At 45.0% G+C, this 21,840-nt stretch overlaps 1 protein-coding gene across 1 annotated transcript in view; it reads left to right on the top strand.

Annotated features, from left to right (window-relative positions):
• Positions 1 to 21,840, top strand: part of CFAP43 (cilia and flagella associated protein 43) — a 1,012,780-nt gene that overhangs the window by 674,980 nt on the left and 315,960 nt on the right. The window contains exon 23 of the mRNA XM_069611745.1: positions 16,468 to 16,671. Within this exon, the coding sequence (XP_069467846.1) occupies positions 16,468 to 16,671 (204 nt within the window). The remainder of the gene's footprint in view (positions 1 to 16,467; positions 16,672 to 21,840) is intronic.

The raw sequence follows: 21,840 nt of genomic DNA, 5'->3' as shown, positions 1-21,840 counted from the left end.
GAAGTTTGTCGAAACATTATTAATGGAAATACTGGGCAATCCTCAGCTTACAGCAATGTTTATGGTTGACAGAGCCCACCGGTCTCTGACAGCTCGACCACCCCCGGGAGCTCCGGAACGCCCGATGATAGCTAGGATCTTTAATTTCAGAGATCGAGACGTTATCCTTAGGGCTGCCAGGGAGAAGGGGGAGCTATGCTGGGAATCCGTCGTAGTCCGGCTTTTCCCCGACTTCAGTCCAGGAGTACAAGATCAACGAAAATCATTCCAGGAAGCTAAGGCAACCCTGCGGAAAAAGGAGTCAAATACGCAATGCTATTCCCAGCCAAGCTCTGCGTCCAGCATAATGGATCCACAGCCTTCTTCACCACCCCTGAAGCTGCAGAGAGGTTTGCAATGAACCTGCCTGATCCTGGCGACGCACCCGGGGCCCCCCCACGCAGTCCTTGAAAATGCATGACGCCAGGATGCCCTCCAAAGTGTTTACTTCTTAACTATCTAAATCAGGCTTCAGACCTGGTTGAGCAGGGCTCAGTGGCGATGCTTTGGTGGCTGTAACCATGTGGAGCTTGTTGCCCGCCGCTAGCACTCCACAAACCGCAGCCACTGCGGATTGTTTAGGTTGACTATGGTTTCTGTTAAGGTAAGGGGGTTGGTGCGGGAGCCAGTAAGTTCTTGTTTCTGGCATGGGAGGAAATGGGGAGGGGGGAGGCCAAAGCGCTGGCCTAACTGTTACACTAGTTCGGGGTGTAATACTCCAATTTTATCTAAGAAGTTCACTGTGATTAGTATGTCTTTGCCATATCAAAGTGATAAAGAGCTCAAGATGTATGTCCACTTTGTGGGGGGAAATGTGAGGTTTAATTCACGCCGGTTAGATGGCCCCGACCGTAGTAAGAAGTAACTCTGGGACTAATGTGTCTGTGATGTCTTGGAATATTAGAGAGATGACCAACCAAAAGAAGGCGCGACTCATATCTAACTATTGTAGAAATCATGGGGTGAATATACTATGTCTACAAGAGACTCATTTAGACAAGGGCATGCCCCCCCCCCGGGCTGGCTGGATGGGGCACCCATAGATATGGCACCTCCTATACTTCCCATTCCAGAGGGGTTGCTACATATATTCACAGATCATTACAATACAGACTACACAAACAAATCCGGGACGAGGAGGGGAGGTACTTAATACTGGCGGGTGAGATTCTGGGAATTAGGCTCCTGATAATAAACGTTTATGCACCAAATACAGATTCCCCAGGGTTCTTTTATCAATGCGCAAGTCACTTACATAGGTTCCCCGGGTATGAAATGACATGGGTGGGAGATTTCAACCTGGCTCTTACACTAGACATAGATAGAGCTTTGACGACGCAATTGACCCTTCCTCAAGCAGCTAAGGCGTGGTCTAGCATCTCACAGATGCATGATCTACTCGATATATGGCGTACCCTGCATCCTAGGGATAAGGAGTATATGTTTTTCTCAGGGGTGCACGGGAGCTCATCTAGGATAGATTATGTGATGTCCTCAATTTCTATACTCAGAGCGGTAACAGAGGTGACTATTTTACCCCGGACTCTGTCTGACCACTCACCAGTACTGGTCAGATTCAGTCCCACAACTTGTCCATCCAGCCAGCTTCGCTGGCGCTTCAGGGCATCCGCCCTTGGGGACGTAGCATTCCGGACAGAGATAGGAAAGGACATAGATAAGTTTTTCCAAACCAATGAAGGGCCAGTCGCAGACCCGGGCATGATCTGGGAGGCCTTTAAAGTATATATACGCGGATGCTGTATATCTAAGGAAGGGGGGGTTGCTGAGGTGTTGAGGAGATCCATGAGAAAGCTTAAGGACGTTATAAGAGAGGGGGAAAAGCAGCAGAGCACACAGGACACACCTGAGCTCCGTCGGGAGCTGAGACCGCATAGGGAGAAACTTTGTGAACTAGCAAATGAGGAGGATAGATATTTAGGGGACCCAATACTAGCGGCCAAGTACGGGGAGGGCGATAGACCAAGTAAGACACTAGCCTGGGCTGTTGGAAGGAAGCGCCCCTCCACCAGCATAGCGGAGATTGAGGGTCGAAATGGGACTCTCATTCGAGACCTTAGAGGGATTAATGAAGAATTCTGGGAATTCTATGATCGGCTGTATACATCGCGGGCCGCACCCGGACATGACATATTGCTGCGATATCTAGATGAAATTGTTCTGGGGTGGCTGGACCCGGAACAGGGGAGCGCCCTTAATGATCCTATTACAGAAGAGGAGATCCGCATGGCCATAAAGTCACTCCCCAACGGGAAGGCTCCCGGCCTGGACGGAATCACAGCTGAATTTTATAAGGCATATGCGGACCTGGTCGTCCCTCATCTCCTCGCTATGTATGACAGCGCCCTGGCCAATGGCACCCTTCCAGAGTCTACTAGGTCTGCGTTAATTACAGTCCTGTTGAAGCCTGGAAAGGACCCCTTGCGACTCTCATCCTATAGGCCGCTCTCGCTTATCAATACTGATGAGATATTGGCCAAGATACTCACAGAGCGCATACTCCCTCATATGCTGGCCCTAGTCCTCCCAGATCAGGCTGGGCTCATTCCTGGGCCCTCTACTCAGAATGATCTTAGTCGCCTGTTCACCCTTATGCATAATGTTAACCCGGACATACCAATTGCTGTAGCGGCCTTGGACGCCGAAAAAGGCGTTTGACTCTATCGAGTGGCCTTTCCTTTTTGAAGTACTCTGGCGCTCCGGCCTAGGTCTGACATACATCAGATGGGTCATTCTATTATATTCGGCTCCAAGGGCGGCAATATACACAAACGGCTCCATCTCCACACATATATACCCCACACGAGGCACGAGACAGGGATGCCCCTTTTCCCCTGTCCTGTTTGCTCTCGCAATGGAACCGCTAGCGTGCCATATTTGCGCAGAAAGGGATCTTTGCACACACGCACCTCTCTATTATATCCTTATATACTAACGATATTCTTCTGTACGTTAAACACGGCCACCTAAACCTAACTCCTTTAATGCAAGAAGTGACCAGGTTCGGGGACTTATCGGGGATCATGATAAATTGGGAGAAATCTGATGTCCTCCCACTAACTCCTGTAGTACGAAAAGCTGATGTGGGAAATGAATTCCGCTGGTGCCCGGAGGGCATACGCTACCTGGGTGTTATGGTGTTTACTGACTGGGATAAGGTATATAAAGACAATTATGTCACAACGTTAGAAAGCCTGTAACAGAAAGTAGAAGTGTGGATAAGGCTCCCTATCTCCCAGGCAGCTCGTATCACACTTGCAAAAATGTTATTACTTCATAAACCTCTGTACATATATAATAATGTCCCGATGTGGCACCCTGTTGGGTACTGGAAATTGATGACGAGACTGGTATGGGCGGGAAAACAACCCAGGATCGCATATGGCACTCTTGCACGGCACTCTTGCACGGCCATATGAAATGGGTGGCCTGGAGTATCCCGACATGTATCTCTATTAACTAGCTGCCAAAGCGCAATACATATCTGGATGGTACTCTCCCAGCCCAGAGTCCCTGCATGCCCTGCTAGCTAAGGCCATTAATTACCCGAATAATCTAATGGGTATGTTGTGGGGTGAGAGAGACACTGTCCCGAAGGGTGAGATCCAACCAGTGGAGATAACGTGTAGAGCCTGGGAAAGAATAAACCAAGCACTGCAAACCACCCCCTACTTTGTACCGGAGCTGCCAGTGTTTATTGTGGTAGGACTCCCACTCACACATGAGTGGTCTTTCAGAGAGCGGTTTCGAACGCTGGGAATACAAGCCCTCTGGGATCTGGTGCAGGAGGGTCGGCTTGTACAGTGGGATGAACTAAGTACTAGGGGTGAGACTGATGCAGTTACACTACTTCATTATTATAGACTGCAGAGTATGCTAAGGGCCAAATGGCCTGACTTTCCACAAGCCCCGGCCTTCCAACCGGCTCAGTGCTACATAGTTCGTCCCACATCCACTGGAAAGTTGGTCTCCACCATCTATAATCTTGTGAGGAGCGGGCGAGTGGTACAGAAGCAAACGTACAGGACTGCATGGGAGGCATCTCTGGGGAAAACACTAAGTGAAGAACAATGGAAAGCCATCTGCCTTCAAACCCGATATATCTCCCATAACTGCCGCCACAGGCTGCTTCACTATAAATGTATCCATCAGGTCTACTATACTCCGCTCACTCTCAGCAAGTTCTTCCCTGGCAGGCCATCTACATGTAAAAGATGTGGTACAGACCAAGCAGACTATTATCATGTGAGCTGGAGCTGCCCCAATATTAGAACCTTCTGGGGCAGTATAGAGGCAGCCATGTCTGAGATGTTGCCGCCGGCGTGTACATACGCACCAAAGCTGTGGCTGCTAGCACTGATTGAAGGGAGTACCCGCAATGAAAAAAAGTTGCTGGGCATGGCCTCCGTGATAGTAAGACACCTAGTGGCCAGAGCGTGGGGGAAGGCAACCCCCCCCCCCACACTTTTGCTAAGTGGTTGGACTGCATGGTCCTATGCGAACGAAGGAAAGCTATGTTTGCCTCAACACTCCCAAGTACAAGCCGACGGTTTCATTATTGGCCTCCATTCAGACAGTATCAAATGGACAGGACGCAAGTAGTGCAATCCCCTGAATCATCTCCCAAGTAGCTACGGTGGAAGAGGGCTATGTGAAGAACTGCCCCCTATGTGGACGTTACGAAACCTTGAAGTGGTATCATATCTGTGAACTTGACAGTGAAAGCTAACAATGATTGTAAAGTTGTGAGTCAATTGTTGGGGAGGTGGGTGGGGGGAATTGTATAACCAGTTGGGTACTTGTTTACTATAAAAATAATAAAGAAAGTTAAGAGTGTTGGAGCATGCTCTGTTACGTGATCTGAAGTGTCGCTAATTGGATAGGAACTAGAGGGAGTGTCATATAATGAGAGAGTGTACCACAAAGAAAACATACACTGGTTTGAATTTAGCTTACCCTATTCTGAGCATTCTCAAAGTTAGGTCTGAAAAACAAGTGATTTGCTGTGTCATTTGAGGCCATGATGCCAACAATCCAAAGACATGGAAGAATTATTGTTATGAATGAGGGTACACACTCAGACATACCTTAGTGGGATAGCTAGCGTCTATCAGAGAGATAGCGTGGAATGTGGTTTTAAGCTTGTAGTTCAGGCTTAAATGCCAGTCACCTGCAGCATGGACAAAGTTTGCCATGAGATTCAAAAAGTTAACTGGGTCCTAGAAAATGGCAACAGCAAAGTCTAATGGCGGTAAGGTGTTTTCGATATAAACGGTTCAAGGTCCATGTACATAGATGCCATAGTCAGTCAGGGTGCTAAAAGTCAAAAACACACAAAGAGTATAGTTCAGTTGGAGTGAGGAGTCTATAGGTGCAAGCTCACCTATGTCAAAATAGAGTCCAGAATGAATTAACTACTAATGATATATGCGCTTCAAAAATACGATGGCCATTCTAACAGCACAAAAATCAGGGCACACAGAGGTGAACTCAAATCATCTTCAGGATACCGCCCACCTATGTCACAATGTATGACCAGAAACGAATTTAATAATAAAATAACACAAACTAATGTACACGTGTCATGCGTCAAGTATACACATCTTGCCCCAATAGGCATTGCTGTTATTATGTTTCTAAGTTTAGAGACAAGAAGCTCTTACCAATGTTAGGATTTTCTGATGAGCAGTCCCGGGTTGAATCCCATGTACGAGTTGGAAGGACGCGTTAATTTCCAGAAACCGTAAATAAAGCCACTGGGCCGTTGTATCGCGGCCCGTGATGTGAACGCGATGACGTCGCGCGTATCATTACGCGCAACGTCATATGTAAACAAATACAAAAGACGCATAAACGTCACTAGCGAGTGACGTTTACTCTTCATCAGTTTTTCAATTAAAATAACGCTATGATGAGACTCAGTAAGTTAGGTAAGAACATTAAGTTGCATAACAATGTGATAGTGAATGACCGTAAGTAATCTGTAGCTTTGCAATAACAGTGGGTCATTCAGAAATATATGGGAAATGAGCGGGCTCATCAGAAAAGTGCTGAATATACTAAAAGAAAAGTAAATTTGAACCAATAAAATGGGCACGTGGCCAGTAGTGCTATCTAAGGGTAAAGTAAACGTCCAATAGGACACTGCGCAGCAATCTGCAATGTCAAACAGAGTTTGGCGATACACAAGGTAACCTGAGGAACCGTCCATGTGTCTGGAACATTAGGTGATTTGTGAGTTCAAGTTCAATAATAAATCAGGGAATGGCCTCCGTGGGTCTACATGGGTAGAAAAAAAGATTTTTGCGATCTTAGAATGGCGATTGTATTTTTATTGGAATTTTCAAGCGCATATATCATTAGTAGTTAATTCATTCTGGACTCTATTTTGACATAGGTGAGCTTGCACCTAGATACTCTTCACTCCAATTGAACTATACTCTTTGTGCGTTTTTCACTTTAGCACCCTGACTGGCTATGGCATCTATGCACATGGACCTTGAACTGTTTATATCGACAACAGCTTACCGCCATTAGACTTTGCTGTTGCCGTTTTCTCTGTATGTTCACCACCATAAGGTAGGATGTGCTCCCCATTAACGTTTTGTATCTCATGGCAAACTTTTGTCCATGCTGCAGGTAACTGGCATTTAAGCCTGGACTGCAAGCTCAAAACCATATTCCACGCTACCTCTCTCATAGATGCTAGCTATCCCACTAAGGTATGTCTTTGAGTGTGTACCCTCATTCATAACAATAATTCTTCCATGTCTTTGGATTGTTGGCATCATGGTCTCAATTGACACAGCGAATCACTTGCTTTTCAGACCTAACTTTGAGAATTTTCAGAATAGGGTAAGCTAAATTCAAACCATTGCATGTTTTCTTTGTGGTACACTCTCTCACTATATGACACTCCCTCTAGTTTCTATCCATTTAGCGACACTTCAGATCACGTAACAGAGCATGCTCCAACACTCTTGAGAAATTGGCATCCAATTGCACTTCAAGGTGTTCTAATTCTTAGCTATTCCTATGGGTCGCACATCGCAATGGCATGTTTAACCACTCAGTTTACATCTCAATCACTCAATCAAGTTACAATAGGTTGATTTTTACATTATTGATCCTTATTGTTTATTTTGCCAATTTTGGTTTTCTGTTTTGTTCTTCTATTGTTGTTTATGTATGGAACACGCATTTGAATCGACCACCCGTCTCTGTCCTAAAATGCAGTATGTTTGGGTATTCTGTATGTATGTATTTCAATATCTTTTGCTCATGTACAATTCCCGGTGTATGCATTGATATTGTGTGATTATGCTAACAACTATGTTTTTGTTTTGTTGTGATAATATAGTCAAACATTTCAATATATTCACACTGTTAACAGTCTTGAAAACAACTAGAATGTTTAAACACGTGTCGGCTGTACTATTGCATTAATCTGTGGAATAAACCACACTACAGATATTACAGAACTGTGTCACATTATACATTTTTTATACCTCATAAGTACCGAGTTGCCCACCCCGATCTCCAATTTCTCCGGATAGATAAGTAGGCTGGGCGACCAGAGGAGTCTCAAGAGAAAAAGAGGTAAAGATTAAGTCAAGTGATAAACCCGAAATATGGGAGGGAGGAGTGGAGAGCTGAGCTAAATGGAACAAATTTAGAAGGGGACATTACTGCAAGGAAGCGTGTTTAGTAGAAAGGTGAAGATTGCAATCACTAAGAAGCACAAAAGGAGACGACAGTGGAAGAAGATGAGAAAGAAGGTAATCTAGATCAGCTATGAAAGATGAAAGAGGACCAGGGGGATGATAAAGAATGAGAAAAGCAATTTAGCTGCACGCAGGTAATATCACAAAGGCATAACACTATAAAATATATATACAGTCACTTAGTTAAATATTGAAACAAAGAAACTGGGGTGTGCCCACCTGATCAATGCGTAAAGCCAAGTTAATGTTGCCTATGTCGCAAGGGATTTAACATGGTTTAGGAAGCTCCCCTAGCCTTCCGCAGAATTTAGAAACATAAACAAGTGTTTAAATCTCACATGTGCCAAATATTCAAATGCAGCATTATGTGCAATCAAAAAGTGCAAAGTTCGAAACAAAAGATCAAACCTTATTTATTAATGTGTAAAATCAGAGTCTGTGGCCTATATCAAACCAGAGCCGCACATTAAAACCTGAAAGGAGCCACTTGGGCCCGAGGTGAGCCAAATCGTGTTAAATAATTCTCTTTCTCAGGGCTCTTCTTATAGTTCACAGTTGATACATTCGCATAAGACACTGTGGCCCTCATAACGAGTCCGGCGGTAGCCGTGCTGGAAAAAACGGCAGGCTGCCGCCGGACCGGTCATTCCATTCCACATCTGTGATTGCCGGAATCACCGGGGCATTACAACCCCGGTGACCCGGTAATTCTAGAGGCAGAATTCTGTAAAGCCCCATTCCCATGGAGTCCTAGAGGACTCCATGGGGATGGGGACCATGGAAACACTGGTTCCGTCTATGATAGAGCCGTGTTTCCATGTCCGCCTGCAGGTGGGTGGTGTTACTTCCCCCAGGTCAGACCTGGCGGGAGTGACACCTCTTGCCTGCAGGACTCGGAATCAGCCGGTCCGGAAACAGCGGTGGCGGCGGATTTACTGCCACCGTTGTTTCCGGACCGGCTGACTTGTAATGAGGCCTTATTACTTCCAGTTATTGTGTAGTAAGTATTGTGCTCAATTTATATATAAACAATATATTTTTGACATTTGCGTACTGTCTATTATATCACAGGTCGAAGATAGCCTTGGTGCATAGGCATAATTTTTTATTCAATTCTTTCTCATATTTAAATGCGTTGTCATTAGATAAAATGGAGATGGAGAGAAAGATATACAAAACACAGGGAACAGAAAAGACATAAATTTAAATTTTAGATTGCGCCTGTTATACAATGAAGCCAGTTTCTTAGCTTCTAACATAAGTACCTTACATCTCTGCCATGATAGAGGATCTTTCCCAGTGTGATCACGCCGAGTGGCTGCCTGACTGCAAGCCAACATCTACGGTGCCCATTAGTGTTTAATTAAATAGTGGGATTCCATAAATTATGATGTGCCATCTGCCAGATATAGGGGGAGAGAGACAGTGTGTGGTATTTACTAGGACTGTGATCTATGTCAAACCGTATCAGGGTATCACAGCTGTGGTTTGCCCTGTTTGTACGTATACCTTATGTCCTAAATAGACAATTCCATATCTATGTCCTGTGGATATAAAAGGTTGAATCAGTACTGAAACAAGCATCTGAGTGATTCGCTAGTGTGGATCGTTCTCTAGGTCCAATTTTATACTTACATAAACATGTTAGTTAGTTAGTTCCTGTTGATTGCGTGGTATTGTGATCTTGAATCAATATGTATATTTGATAATCCTGTTTCCTTTCTGGGAAACAGATGGGGCGCTCTTCTGCCTAACAATGTGGCGCTAAAAAAATGAAATCGATATCACTAGTGAATTATGAGTCGTGAGTAGTGCCTATAAGTCAGGTATCTTAATACATATTAGATGAGAACTATAAAGAATTGTTAGGCAGAAAATAATCCTCTCCTGTTAAATCTAGCACTTAACCAATAACGGCACAGTCGCGGTACCTGCTGTTTTTCCGTCAGTAATCGATTGTCCTCGCCTCTCGATTATGGTAAATAAGCTTTCCTATGTTGTCATGTAGATATTCCTGGTGGAAAGCAAAAGAGGACTAATTGTGTGTCTGACTAGTTCTAGCATTTGATAGCAGAGCGCCATCTTGAAGATTCATTATATGTAAGTGAGTATATGCTTGAAAGGCAGTTGATTGCTAATCTGCTTAATGCCAGAATTAAGAGTTTGGGTTTGTCTTGGAGTATTATATAGTCGAAATGTGGCTGCATATTGCTTATAAGAATATCAGATATGAATATTCATGCATTCTGCTAAATGTGTAATTGGAGAATTAGCAAATTGCTAATTCTGTGTTTGTGTATTTGTATCCTCCCGTAGAACTGATAACTTTCCCATCCCGGTTGAGCAACCAGTAGGGGCGGTCACAGAAGGAGTAGCCCTAAGTCCCAGAGCAGCTCTGAATAATTAAGTAATCAACAAATGTTGTTATTTTATGTACAGAAGGTGGTGTGATCGTGATATATTGAATTAGTCCAGAACGTACTTAGTTCTGCTTCTTTATTCAGGCCTTTTTCAATAGCTATCAGTTCATAAATTAATCTTGCTTCATTTCAGGTCAAGTCAGGAAATTCCTTTTAAGGGCATGCACTTCCTTTTTTTTCGCAGGCTAGTGCATGTCATGTGTGTGTGTTCCCAGGAAGGGGCCTGGGACTGTCTGGTCCCAATCCACTTACTGGTGCCTGAATGGCTGGTGTGCATGCTTGCATGAGACCCACAGTGGTCCTTGATTGAATCACTGCTGGTGTGCATGAGTGGGGCAGATCTTGCCATTGAAGGGCTGAGTCCAAGCACTCACCTGCCTTTGGATAAGAAGAGGAGTCATACTTCCATGCCCCAAAGAGATCCTGGATTTTCCTGGAGAAGCCAAGTATCCTGTCCTGCTGCCAGACGAGTGAGTTGACCAGAGACGTGTTCTAAGAAGGCCTAGCGACCAACTTCTGCTGCTGTCTTGGGAGAGCCCTGCCTGGCTAGTGGTCTCCAGTAGTCCTGTGAAGGAGCTTTGACCCTTGAGGTGGTCGAAACAATCACCCTTGACGTCAGTACGTTGTCCTGCGAGGAAGATCCATCGGAAGTGCTCCTGGAATCCCCAGTGGCTGGCCAGCTCTGAGTTTGGGCTACCGCGCTGTAGACATTGCCATTCTGCATTGTTGCCCAGAACTTTGGGGATCGACAGCTTTTGCTACTGGACTCGTCCCTCCCAAATGTTGTGGTTCCTGCATCAAGGGGACCTGAGTTAGGAGGCAGTGTCCGGCCACGACAAGTGTGTTCCCCTGTGTCGGCGTGCATCGTGGCTGTTGTCCGAAACCGCTTTCCTGCACCCAGTCCTCTGCTGAGAGAGACCCTGCATTGTGTTCTTCTGCATTCTCCATCCTGGGGACCTTGCATCAACAATAGTTTCTGACCGGAGAAGTGCTTGAACCTGCAACCCCTGGCTGATTGGGACTGGGGCTGAAAGCAGGAAATGCAACCTTCGACACGCTTCTGAAGATCTGCCAAGTCCCAAGAATAATCGGAAATCGGGAGGTGAATTACAGTAGTACTTTCCTGCCCCCTATTCACACTTTTAAAAGTTTGGTAACTTTTAGAAACCTTTATAATAGTTTGGCTTTGCTCACGCAAGTATTTTGAAAGTCGGGAACAGTCCTGCTGGTGGGACTCTGCAGGGATAAGGTCCCTCGAAAGGGAAGGCGGGCAGCAGAAGCTGTCGGGATAGGGAGGCAAAGCTGCACACGAGTGCCAGAAGAGGTGGAATAATGTACCCGGCGAACAGGCTTTTCCGGCTGGGGTAAACCGCACAGAAAGGAGACACTAAAAACACCTGAGCGCTCCAAGGGAACACGCATAACTTTGCGGTCCCCGAAAACTGCAACATTTATACTATTGAATACTAAACTGAAAGAAAACGGCAAAGCTACCCTTAATGAATATGGAAATTAACTGAAACCGGCCAAGTTGCATTTTTCGAACATCGAATTGAATGCAAACCAAATAAAACAAGCCTACGTTTATTGAATAATGAACTGAATGAAAATGGCTAAGTTGTCTTTATTAAATGCTGAACTGAATGATACAACCAAAGTTGCAATTACCAATTGTTAAACCGAATGAAACAAGCAAAGTTGCAATTACCAATTGTTAAAGTGAATGAAACAAGCAAAGCTACATTTGCTAATTGCAGAACTGAATGCAATGAATGAAACGAGCAAAGTTGCACTTACTAATTGATGAACGGAATGAAATAAGCCACGTTGCCCTTAATGCCTAATAAATTTAATGAAACCAGCAGGTTATTCTTATTGAACATTGAATTGAAAGAAACTTGTCAAAGATACATTTTTTGAATACTGAACTGAATGAAATATATAAAACCTGCACCTATTGAATATCCAAGTCAAAGGAAAGCCAGAAGTCTATCCATTTTGAACGCTGAATGATAAAAAACAGTACCGTTACTATTATTAAGCAATGAACTGAAAGCAAATGAGAAATTGTACTGAATAGAAGGCTCTGAGTTTGGCTGAATATTGAATTACTCAAGGAAACCTGGAAGTTCCTGGTTGCGTGACCTGTAAAGGGTGCACCGTGCGGTCTGACAACTGCGCCAAGACCAGGGAAGCATATAAACCAACAAGGAAGTTTGCTGTTGTGTTAAAGAGGAAAACTATCATTAGTGCATACAATGTTTGGTGAGGCGAACCCTGAACTGTAAAGAATTGGCGAAACGTCATCTAAAGGACAAAGCCTCGAGATACTCAATTTTGTGACATTTGTTAATATTGAACTTGGGGAAGGGAGTCCTGAGACGTTTTGCACTGCAACTACATTGAACTTGAGGAATGAACATCCTGACCTGTATTAAAAGATGGAACATTTTCATTCAAGTCCACCGGAAGGTAAATTGAACATTATGTTTATTGACATATGGGCTGAAGAATAGGCCTGAGCTGGAAATAGCTCAGACCTTTCTGTTTAGAACATTGTTTAGTTTATGGTTGACATCCCTGCACATTATTTTTGTTTTACTTTTGAGGGCTAGCATAGGATTTGTACACAGAAAGATTCTTCAGTTGAACTGTCTGACACAGACTTTCCTTTTGATTCTTTAGGTAGGGAAATCCCACCTTAGTAAAGAGCAAGTTAGACCTTAATCAATCCTGACTTTTTCTTTAATATAACATTTTGTCAGACCTTGAATCTATTGTCTGTGTCTCCTTCCCCGATGCCAACCTCACAAGAGCCATCCATCCCCAGTAGAGGCAAAGCCAGCCACTGCCTTTCATTGGCGCAGTCTAACGCATTATCCCCACCTTCAACTACATTTTGCATTGTTGTTTAGCCACATTTGGGTCCCGTCTCCAATCCCTTCTGGTAACAAGATCCTCAGACTTTGGCCCATCTTCCGGAACCAATAGGTCCTCAACCGCTTCAACTTTCATAATTGCCCATTTCTTGTTGTCATAGGAGAACAGGAGCATGCTGGGATTCCTCATTGATATGGTTATTTTCTTTCACGCAACAAGGATGTTACAGGTTGTAGTGATCTCCTCTTCACAAGGGTGGTAGTGGCCAAATCGTTAAACAATTTGGATTGAGGAGCCTTAAAAAAGTATTGATGACTAATTCTGTATTACTGTCATGATTTTCTCCTCCAGCAAGTAATAATGCACTTTAGTATGGACATCAGGCGGAAGATCTGGTCTAAACGGATTGCTATAGCGCAGTCTGTGAGTCCGATCATGTTCTTTATTTACTCCTTACTCCAGCTCCTATAATGACAGAAACAACCTCTGCTCAAAGCCTTTTAGGTTGCCATCGGACACTGAACTCGGGATCCCATGCAGTTTGATGTTGTTACTCCAGGAGCAATTTTTAGCATCTTCTGTTTTATTTTGAAGGAGTTTATATTTTGCTTCCAATTCATTCAGGCGTGTCAAGTTTCATACGATTGTTTGCAAGCGGCCATCTCAGCTTTTTCTATGCAGTGTTTCACCTCTTCTATCTGTTTCAGTGCCACTATTTTGGTAGAAAGTTCTTCCATTCCACTTTTTAATTCCTTTGTGATATCCACCAGCAGATTTTCAACATCAAGGTTGGTGGCCAGTAACCCCGATCAGGTTGTCCCCCGGAAGTATCAGATCCCAAGATAGATGGCGAATCCGATTTCTTTCCTTTATCTTGTTGCAGAATCATAGCAATGTCTGTGGATCTCCCCTGCTTGGCTTGTTTCGCCATATCACGCTGTTATTCAGTGACAGACCATTTCAAGTCCCCACCAGTGGCACCTGCCCAGAACTCCACCAGCAACTCACTGAGATCTAGTATCAGTAGACTCCCATCCCGCAGCCAGTTGTAGTCGACCACCCAATGTATTACAGCTGTTAAATATCACAGCAGCATTTCAGGAAGAAACTAAACTGTCTCCTTTCCCAACACTGGCAGTCGCAAAATTGCTACACCGGAACTGGGAATCAAAACCGCCACCTTTCCAGCACTTCACTTCAGTGATCGATGTATAGATCTACATCCGACCACTGGGCTCTGACTGGCCTATAGGTTAATAGGCTCATGGGCGAATCAAAAACCAAAATGCTGGTGTCGGCCAGTTTTTTGGGTCGAAGAGGACAGCTCTTTTGGCCAAGGTGGGCCAGTTTGATGAGTTACTTCAATACACAGGTAATAGTTTTGACCAGTGCTGTTGTATGAATGTTCTTTAAAAGGCACAATTTGCATCACATTTTATCAAGAAACTCCCCCTTCGGTACTATTCAACAAGTGTCACAAAAGATGAATATCTATTTGCAGCTGTGGGCCACTTTTCCATTGGTGCCCGACACAATTGTATTGTCCAGTCCGACCCTGGCGACCACCTCAGTCTCAGTGGGTCACAATTGCCTCGTTTGTCTTGACTTGGCAAGCCCCATTCAAAAGCTAAGGACTCTCAGCACGGACCTCGCGCATGGTACCTCCATCGTGACCTGGGACTGTGCTGATGACACAGGGTCAGCCGCGACAGGATTGTGAATGTCAAACGATGCTGGGTCCGCTCCCCATCCAAGTATACTGGGCAGCATCAGGATCTCCACCCAGCGCCCCAAGCCCATAAAACGGACTTCATGTTGATGTGGAAACTACAGTTCTCGCCAAGGCTGTTTAAACCACCATCTGCTGCTCCGTCTGGGATATTGCAGGATCCCTGCAAGCCCCTCACATTCAGACACTAGCAGGTATGCACATTTCCACTCAGCGCCCACCCAGGACGGACATACTAGCTTAACGGTCCCCTATGCATTCAGAGGCTATCACAGAGACATCTATTAGTGTCCTGCTAACCCACGCCCCAAACACTGCATCTTCTACGGTTATTAAGGGCAAAGTCAACATGAGTGTTCTTAATTGGTGCGTGGAGGCATTGTGCAGCCAATCAAGGAAATGGTTGCTTACTGTAGCGTTGCATGTTTTACTGACTTTGAGACCAAAGCCAACTAGAAGAGTATTCTTACATGGTGGTGCTGGGTGCAGCAGCAATAGGATGTTTTCTTCCTGTGCCAGGATATTTATAGTGGCATTAAGGGCAAAGCCAACAAGAAAATGTCCATACATCACAATGCTGTCACATACTGGCAGTGCCAGCATGAACATGTTTTCTTATGGTATCAACTTAGTTGGCTGGTACATTTGGGTGTCAGGACTCAGGAGCCAGCCTCCTTGTTTCTACACTAGGCAAAAGATTTAAGGTTTGATCAAAACACATACTTACATCTTTGACCCAGTGCAGCGCGTGCCCCTGCAGCAGCATGATCCGCATGTGCATTGCACACTTGTTGTGGTCTAGGCTGCCCTGACTGTGGCACGGCCCATTCTTTATTGCCAAGATTGAGGGGGACCCTCAGCAGGTCTCGCATTTTGTGTTATACCCCTAGTGCCAAGAAAACCCACTGTGGGCTGTGTGCTCTGCATAAAGGTGTTAATTTATACATGCAAGCCTTCATTTTAGAAAAGCCCCCTGCAGCATCTATTATTAAAATGAATATCCAGTAATTGCATTGCAAAACAAACTAAATTAAACTTAGCTAGACAAAGGAGAAAAGTGGTGTGATCAAGGTTAAATGAGGTGCATAACTCTAGAAGACAGAAAAGCAAGACTTCAGATTGATTCATCCCTCAACTATTGTGCAGCACTCTGTTGCCTCTCGGCTAAGTATTTGCCAAAGGAAACCACATACATACACACAGTGATGATCGGATATGAGTAGGGCCTAGTCGTGAGGTAAAAACGTATTGTTTTGCCTTTCGTCCAATATATGCCCTCACCCTCATTAAGTAAGGACTGTTTCAAGGAAAATGGGTAAAGTGGTGGTGATAGAATGCTAATAAACATCAATGAATGGCATAACATGACCCTAAATCGCTGTTCCCCTGAGTTACTGCCTCTTTCGAGGTGATCCAACCAGCATTGTTTTAAACTCATGTTTAGTGATTTTTATTTGAATTGTCTCAAAGCAGGGGCTATTCCCAGGCAGACTTTATAAGAAGTATGTTTTGGTAAGTATGTTCACATCTAGTTGGAAAATACGGAATTGAAATAAAAGAAGCCCTCATTATTAAATGCCCTTTCTACATGAATCACTCACTTCCTCCTCACACCCAGAAACTGATACAGTTGGTTACCTCTCCTATTTGATTTTAGGTTCGAAAAGAGATTGTAGAGATTCAGTCAACAGTTGGACCGGAAGAAGAAGAGGAAGTAGAAGAAGCAAAGCAGAGTCCCGGCGACCCATGGTCCTTGATTGGAAGCCAAAGTGATAGTTATGGGGGAGATACCTCCAATTTGTATAGCCAGATGGAGCTCTACACCCGTGAGCAGAAAATAAATCAGATCATATTGCTGCAAGTAAGATTAATCATTTATTTGTTGTTTTATGTGTTTATTTTGGTGTTTGAAAAATGCATATCGTGAAGGAGTCCACAGGACACATAGAGAAATGTTTTTCTGTTCCTGCACCTATCAGGGAAGGAAGAATAAAAAGAGGGACTGGCTAAAATTATCTACGGTATTGTGTCACAGTTGTTAGAAGAAATACTCAGAGTCTCGGAGATGGTTTGATTTTTATTTGATTTTTCATGGCCCTAGGGCTGTCTTTCTCTCTCTCTCTCTCGTCTAATTAAAGCACCAATCCTGCCCCGCCCAGGCATTCCTACTCCGCAGGGTAGTATATAGCGCAGATTCCACTCTTCTGTCTATGTTCTTACTGGTACTAGAAGTGAATATTATGTCTAAACTCTGTCAAGGACATCATAGACTGTCCCTACTCCAGTGGTTAGTACTCTAAAAGGAGCATTGGATTGTGCCTTCCAGACACTCTGCACTATTGGGTTTCCTTTCTATGAAGCCCACATACTCCTCTGCCTCCCACTGCCTGATGTTCTCCTTTTACTGCTCTCCTCCTTCTACCCCCCCATCGCTCCTACTCCCTGAGGCGTCCTCCTCCTCTCTTGCTCATTCTAAATCTTGCCATCACCATTTGATGTTAGTAGTTACTTTCTAATACTACCTCCTCCACACTACTTCTCCCTCCTGCACACTACTACTCCTTCCTCCACACTACTACTCCTTCCTCCACACTCATACTATTCCACCCCACCTTCTGCTCAAACACCCTCCTTTTCTCACAGTTCACATTCACACACACTTACAATGCAGCCACTTGCACCCCCTGACCAATGCCTCACCTGCTCCAATAATCTCCTCCACCATCCACTCCACTTGCTGGTTTCTTAGTCTGCTAACTCCACTTCTTCTGACCTAACCCAAACAACCCACACTTTCCTGTTTCCTCATGCCTCCTTTAACCCAATTCCTTTCCCCTGATCATTTTGCAGACCCTGGCCAATGTGACCCTGTCATCCCTGCCCAGCAGGGATCAGATGTATAGAATGTTTAAAAATGCAGATTAAGCCCAACCCCTTTTCTCAAAGTGGAGCTGCCGTGCTGCTAGAATGTGTTCAGGTTCATGTTCATGTTAGGGTATTGAGACACAGTTGCACTTAAGTTAAGCATAGTCCGTTGGAGCGATATGCTCTCTTTTTTTAATTCCCTGCTTGTCTAGGGGGCCCGTCCTGTCCTACCCCTCTGGTGTCCTTAGGCTGGTATGAGGTGTGCGGTTTTGAGGACTGCCACATAGGAGATCTGACTCCTTTCTCTGTTGCTTACCCTTTTGCTGTGCTGGTTGCATACATTTGCCTATGGGGAAGTTGGGTCTTTATCTAACTTTTCACTGGTTTTCTTTCTCCACCAGCATGTTTAGGAGTCTCCTTGTGAGGTGCTGCTGGTTCTCTGCAAGCAACTGGACCATAGGCTTGGCGTGGGCCACTTGGTATTGCACATGAACAAACTTGCAAATGGGGACATAAACTGGGGCCCTCCCAACTGCCATGGTCTCCCTCTGGGGTGGTTGGTAGGCCTCCCGCTCTAGGCTGAGAGGGGTTCCCATCTCCTCTGGACAAGGTCAGTATCCTGACCGTGTCACAATCTGGATAGGCAAATCAATCAAGTGTACTCCCTGCTCTAGACAGACCAATGGTGCTGAGTTCAAACGTCCATTTTGTGCTGGTGATAGGTTGATGGTATAGGCGCGTTATAAATGCCATATCATATAATATCATAGATGTGGTAAAAGGCTTGAACATCAGTTGTGATTATGGAAGTGGCAGAGGAACAGTTCGATGAATTTCAGTGTGCCTAGAGGGTTAATTTCTAATAGTCCATATGGATTACTGCAATGCTTCACCAGTGTGGTGATGTGTTGAATGCTGTGATCTGTGGGGATGTGCACACCCAGGAAGCCAATGAAGTTGTGGGTAGGTTATGTACCTGATGAAGTATGTTTCTCGACACTCTGTAGTGATAAAATGCTGTGTGAATACAGGTCTGGTGGTGACTGATGAGTGGGGTGTAATTGAAGTTAGGTGTATTGTAGGACTGTTGATCTTTGTGTAGGTTGCTTGTTTGGATGTCTGGAGACGGGGATCTGGAGGAGTGAATATTTGTATTTAAGACCAGGGTGCCATTACAAACATAAATGATTTACAAATCGGGCAACAACAGAGAACACAGGCAGTCCAATTAAAAGTTTCCTTTACAAAGGAGAATTAGTGTATTGAATAACATATGCAGCATGGTTAAGGGATAAGAGTAGGAACATCCCAGGTACAGGGACTGGGGAAGATTACAACAATTTTAAGTTGAGAGCTTTAGGTCAGTATCTACATATTTACAAATTTCATAGAGTAGGTTGGCTAGTTTGGACAGGAGTTTGTGGTGGGTTTTGGGTGTTCCTTCCACTGCTAGAATTGTGACAGTAGGTAGAGATGGGGGAGGGTCTGCATATGTTGAAAAGAGTGTGGTTTTCCAAGTTGAGGACATTGACAGAAGGAAAAGAATCGATGGGTAGAGAAAGTAGTAGCGTCACGCAGTAGCACTGTTTTCTGAGCACAAGAGTTGAAATAAGGGTTTCAGTAGTTGGCTGTCAAAGAGACCCCCAAGGTCTCATGCCCTGGGTAAGGAGGTCTGGTGTAAAGGGATACCAGGTTGGCAGTGCAATCTAGAAGAAAGATACCTTTTGGCATGAGGAAGCTGTAAGGGTGCAGAAGAAGGACTCTGACATAAATGAGGCATGTTTGAGGCTAAAGACTTTTATTAAATAATAAAGCAAGAGAAAACCTCTCTTTCCCTATGCCTAACATGAGTTTCCTTGCCTCAACTAAAGATCTAAGGTAACTGTCAGGATGTCCCTTAAAGTAAAATGGTCCACCATCCTGCGTCAAGAAAACCTTGCTTCTGTCCCTTACACTATAAACTAAGGAATAAGGAATAAAGCAGTACTGTTCTGGTCCCAGGAGAATGGCTCCCTTCAATGTTCCACACAATGTTTACTTGGTGGGCCAGGAGAATGCCTCCTTTCTCCCTGTGTTCAGTCTCAGATAGCCTACAAAATACAAATACTCCCTTCCGCATGCCACAAAGGTTTAAATAATACTTTCTCGGTGTGCCAGGAGAATGCCTTCTTTCTACTAGCATTTGATCTCAGCCTCAAAAAACCCAGGGAAATGACTCCCTTCCCCAGGCCTGTTGGATCTTCCTCCTGGTCTGAGTTACCGGGAGAATGACTCCCTTTTCCTGGTAGTTATAAAACAATCTCTTACAAGCAGAGGAAATTACTTCCTTCCTGCAGTCTTCTCTTCATTAGGTCTAAAAATCTGCAACACCCGACTCTGAGTGTTATGATGGTCTGAAACAATGTCATGATGCCTACCCCTGGGGAACCAGATCAGGTTCAGCAACCCCAGAAGCAGGTATCAAGTTATTTTTAGCAAGCCTAAAAACCCCTGCTAGGGGCTGTTTGGGTGCGGTCCTGGCACCTACGGTGCCAGGCTCATATGGAGAGTCAATCCTGGCGCCATAGGCGCCAGGCTCATAGAGTAGAACTTACCTGATGCAGACCATGCTGCAAGCTTACCTGATGCAGACCATGCTGCAGAGCTCAAAGCCAAATGAGGCTTGGAAGGGACTATTTTACCTAGGGACTATTTTTTACTTGGGTGGGGCTGGGGAGGAATACTACTTACCTGGGACTACTTTGGAGGCTATTTAAACTACGCCCGAAGAGCAGCACAGCCTCGCCTTATTCTGCATCCATCAGCGTAATGCTCACTGTCTACAAGCCTGCATCCAGTCTTCTACCACGCCCGCCTCGAGGCTGCAGCTCCTAGAAAAAGGGAGGAACAGAAGGAGAAAAGGTTAGAATAAGAGCAAAACCTTCGATCCTTACCTGAATTCCGGATCCACCGCACCTTCGAGCTGGAAGAAAGAAGTATTTTACGCACGCCGCCTCGCCTGCTGCAGCGCCGCGCTGAACTCACCGGCCTTCGCAGCATCCTCACGATCCACTGCATCCTTCTGCACGTTCCCGCCGCACTCCGGCACCTAAAGGGAACACAAGAACAGCAAAGGTGAGCCAAGGGAATAAACAGAGGCTATTGTAACTACCCCCATAGACTTACCTGATTACCGCCGGGGTATTATTCCTCTTCACGGGTCGGCGCAGTCTCCATTGCATCCTCGCCGTACTCCGGCCCCTAAGGGGAACAAAAGGACAACAAGGTGAGACAAAGGGACAAACAAGGGGAGCTCTTCTCACCACAATAGACTTACCTAATTTTACCGCCGGAGGTATTATTCCCTGAACTTCATATGTTCTCCACACCTGAATAAGGGAGCAAGCAACAGGTTACATTCTGGCCTTATTTTATTGAACTGTGTAGGATAAGCCAAATCCTTACCTGAACTTCGTCAGCTACCATGAGGAACTCTTCGCTGGGGTCAAGCTGCAAACTGCAAGGAATCGGACAAGAGTGAAAGTCAGACATGTGAACTCTTACGAACTACATACTTTTCGGAGTCAATATTGTTCTGGAACTCACCAATTCCTTCGAGCCAGTGAAGCAACTGGTTATCAACGCGCCCGTGCGCTCAATGCAGGATGGAGAGCTCATCTTTTCAAACCATCAGGTGAGACTATAAGAGGGGACATCAAAGGTGATCTGTGGGGAGAACAGCGGGGGTGGGGGGGATTTACTCTTAATTCCCTTTCTCCATTTGCAGAAGAATATTCCTACGGGCCAAGCAAACGAAGCTAGGTGGGCCAGTCCAGTCCGTCATCTCGGCCCTACCCGTCACATTGGTGGAGACCGCAGCTGTCCAGTTCAGATCGACGCCTCTGTGGGAACCAGGTGAGCGTAACAAACAACCCTTGCGTCTCTTGTTCTTTCATTGGGCCCGCTTGGTTTACCTTCCTGCCAAGTACTGCCACAAGCAAGATGACTTGTATCACTCACTTGGTTTGGATCCCAGACTCTGGTTTCTCTTCTTCTTTGGTTTGACCTACTTGGTTCACATTCCTGCCAAGTACTGCCATGAGGAAGTTGACTTGTATCACTCTCTTGGTTCTCCCCTTCTCTTTATGTCCATTTGGCTGCCTCGCTTGTCAAGTACTGACACAAG

The sequence above is a fragment of the Ambystoma mexicanum genome, chromosome 8 (genome assembly GCF_040938575.1).
Source record: "Ambystoma mexicanum isolate Mex_15411 chromosome 8, UKY_AmexF1_1, whole genome shotgun sequence".
In the NCBI taxonomy this organism is placed as follows: Eukaryota; Metazoa; Chordata; class Amphibia; order Caudata; family Ambystomatidae; genus Ambystoma; species Ambystoma mexicanum.
This window is presented reverse-complemented; position numbering and strand designations above follow the sequence as displayed.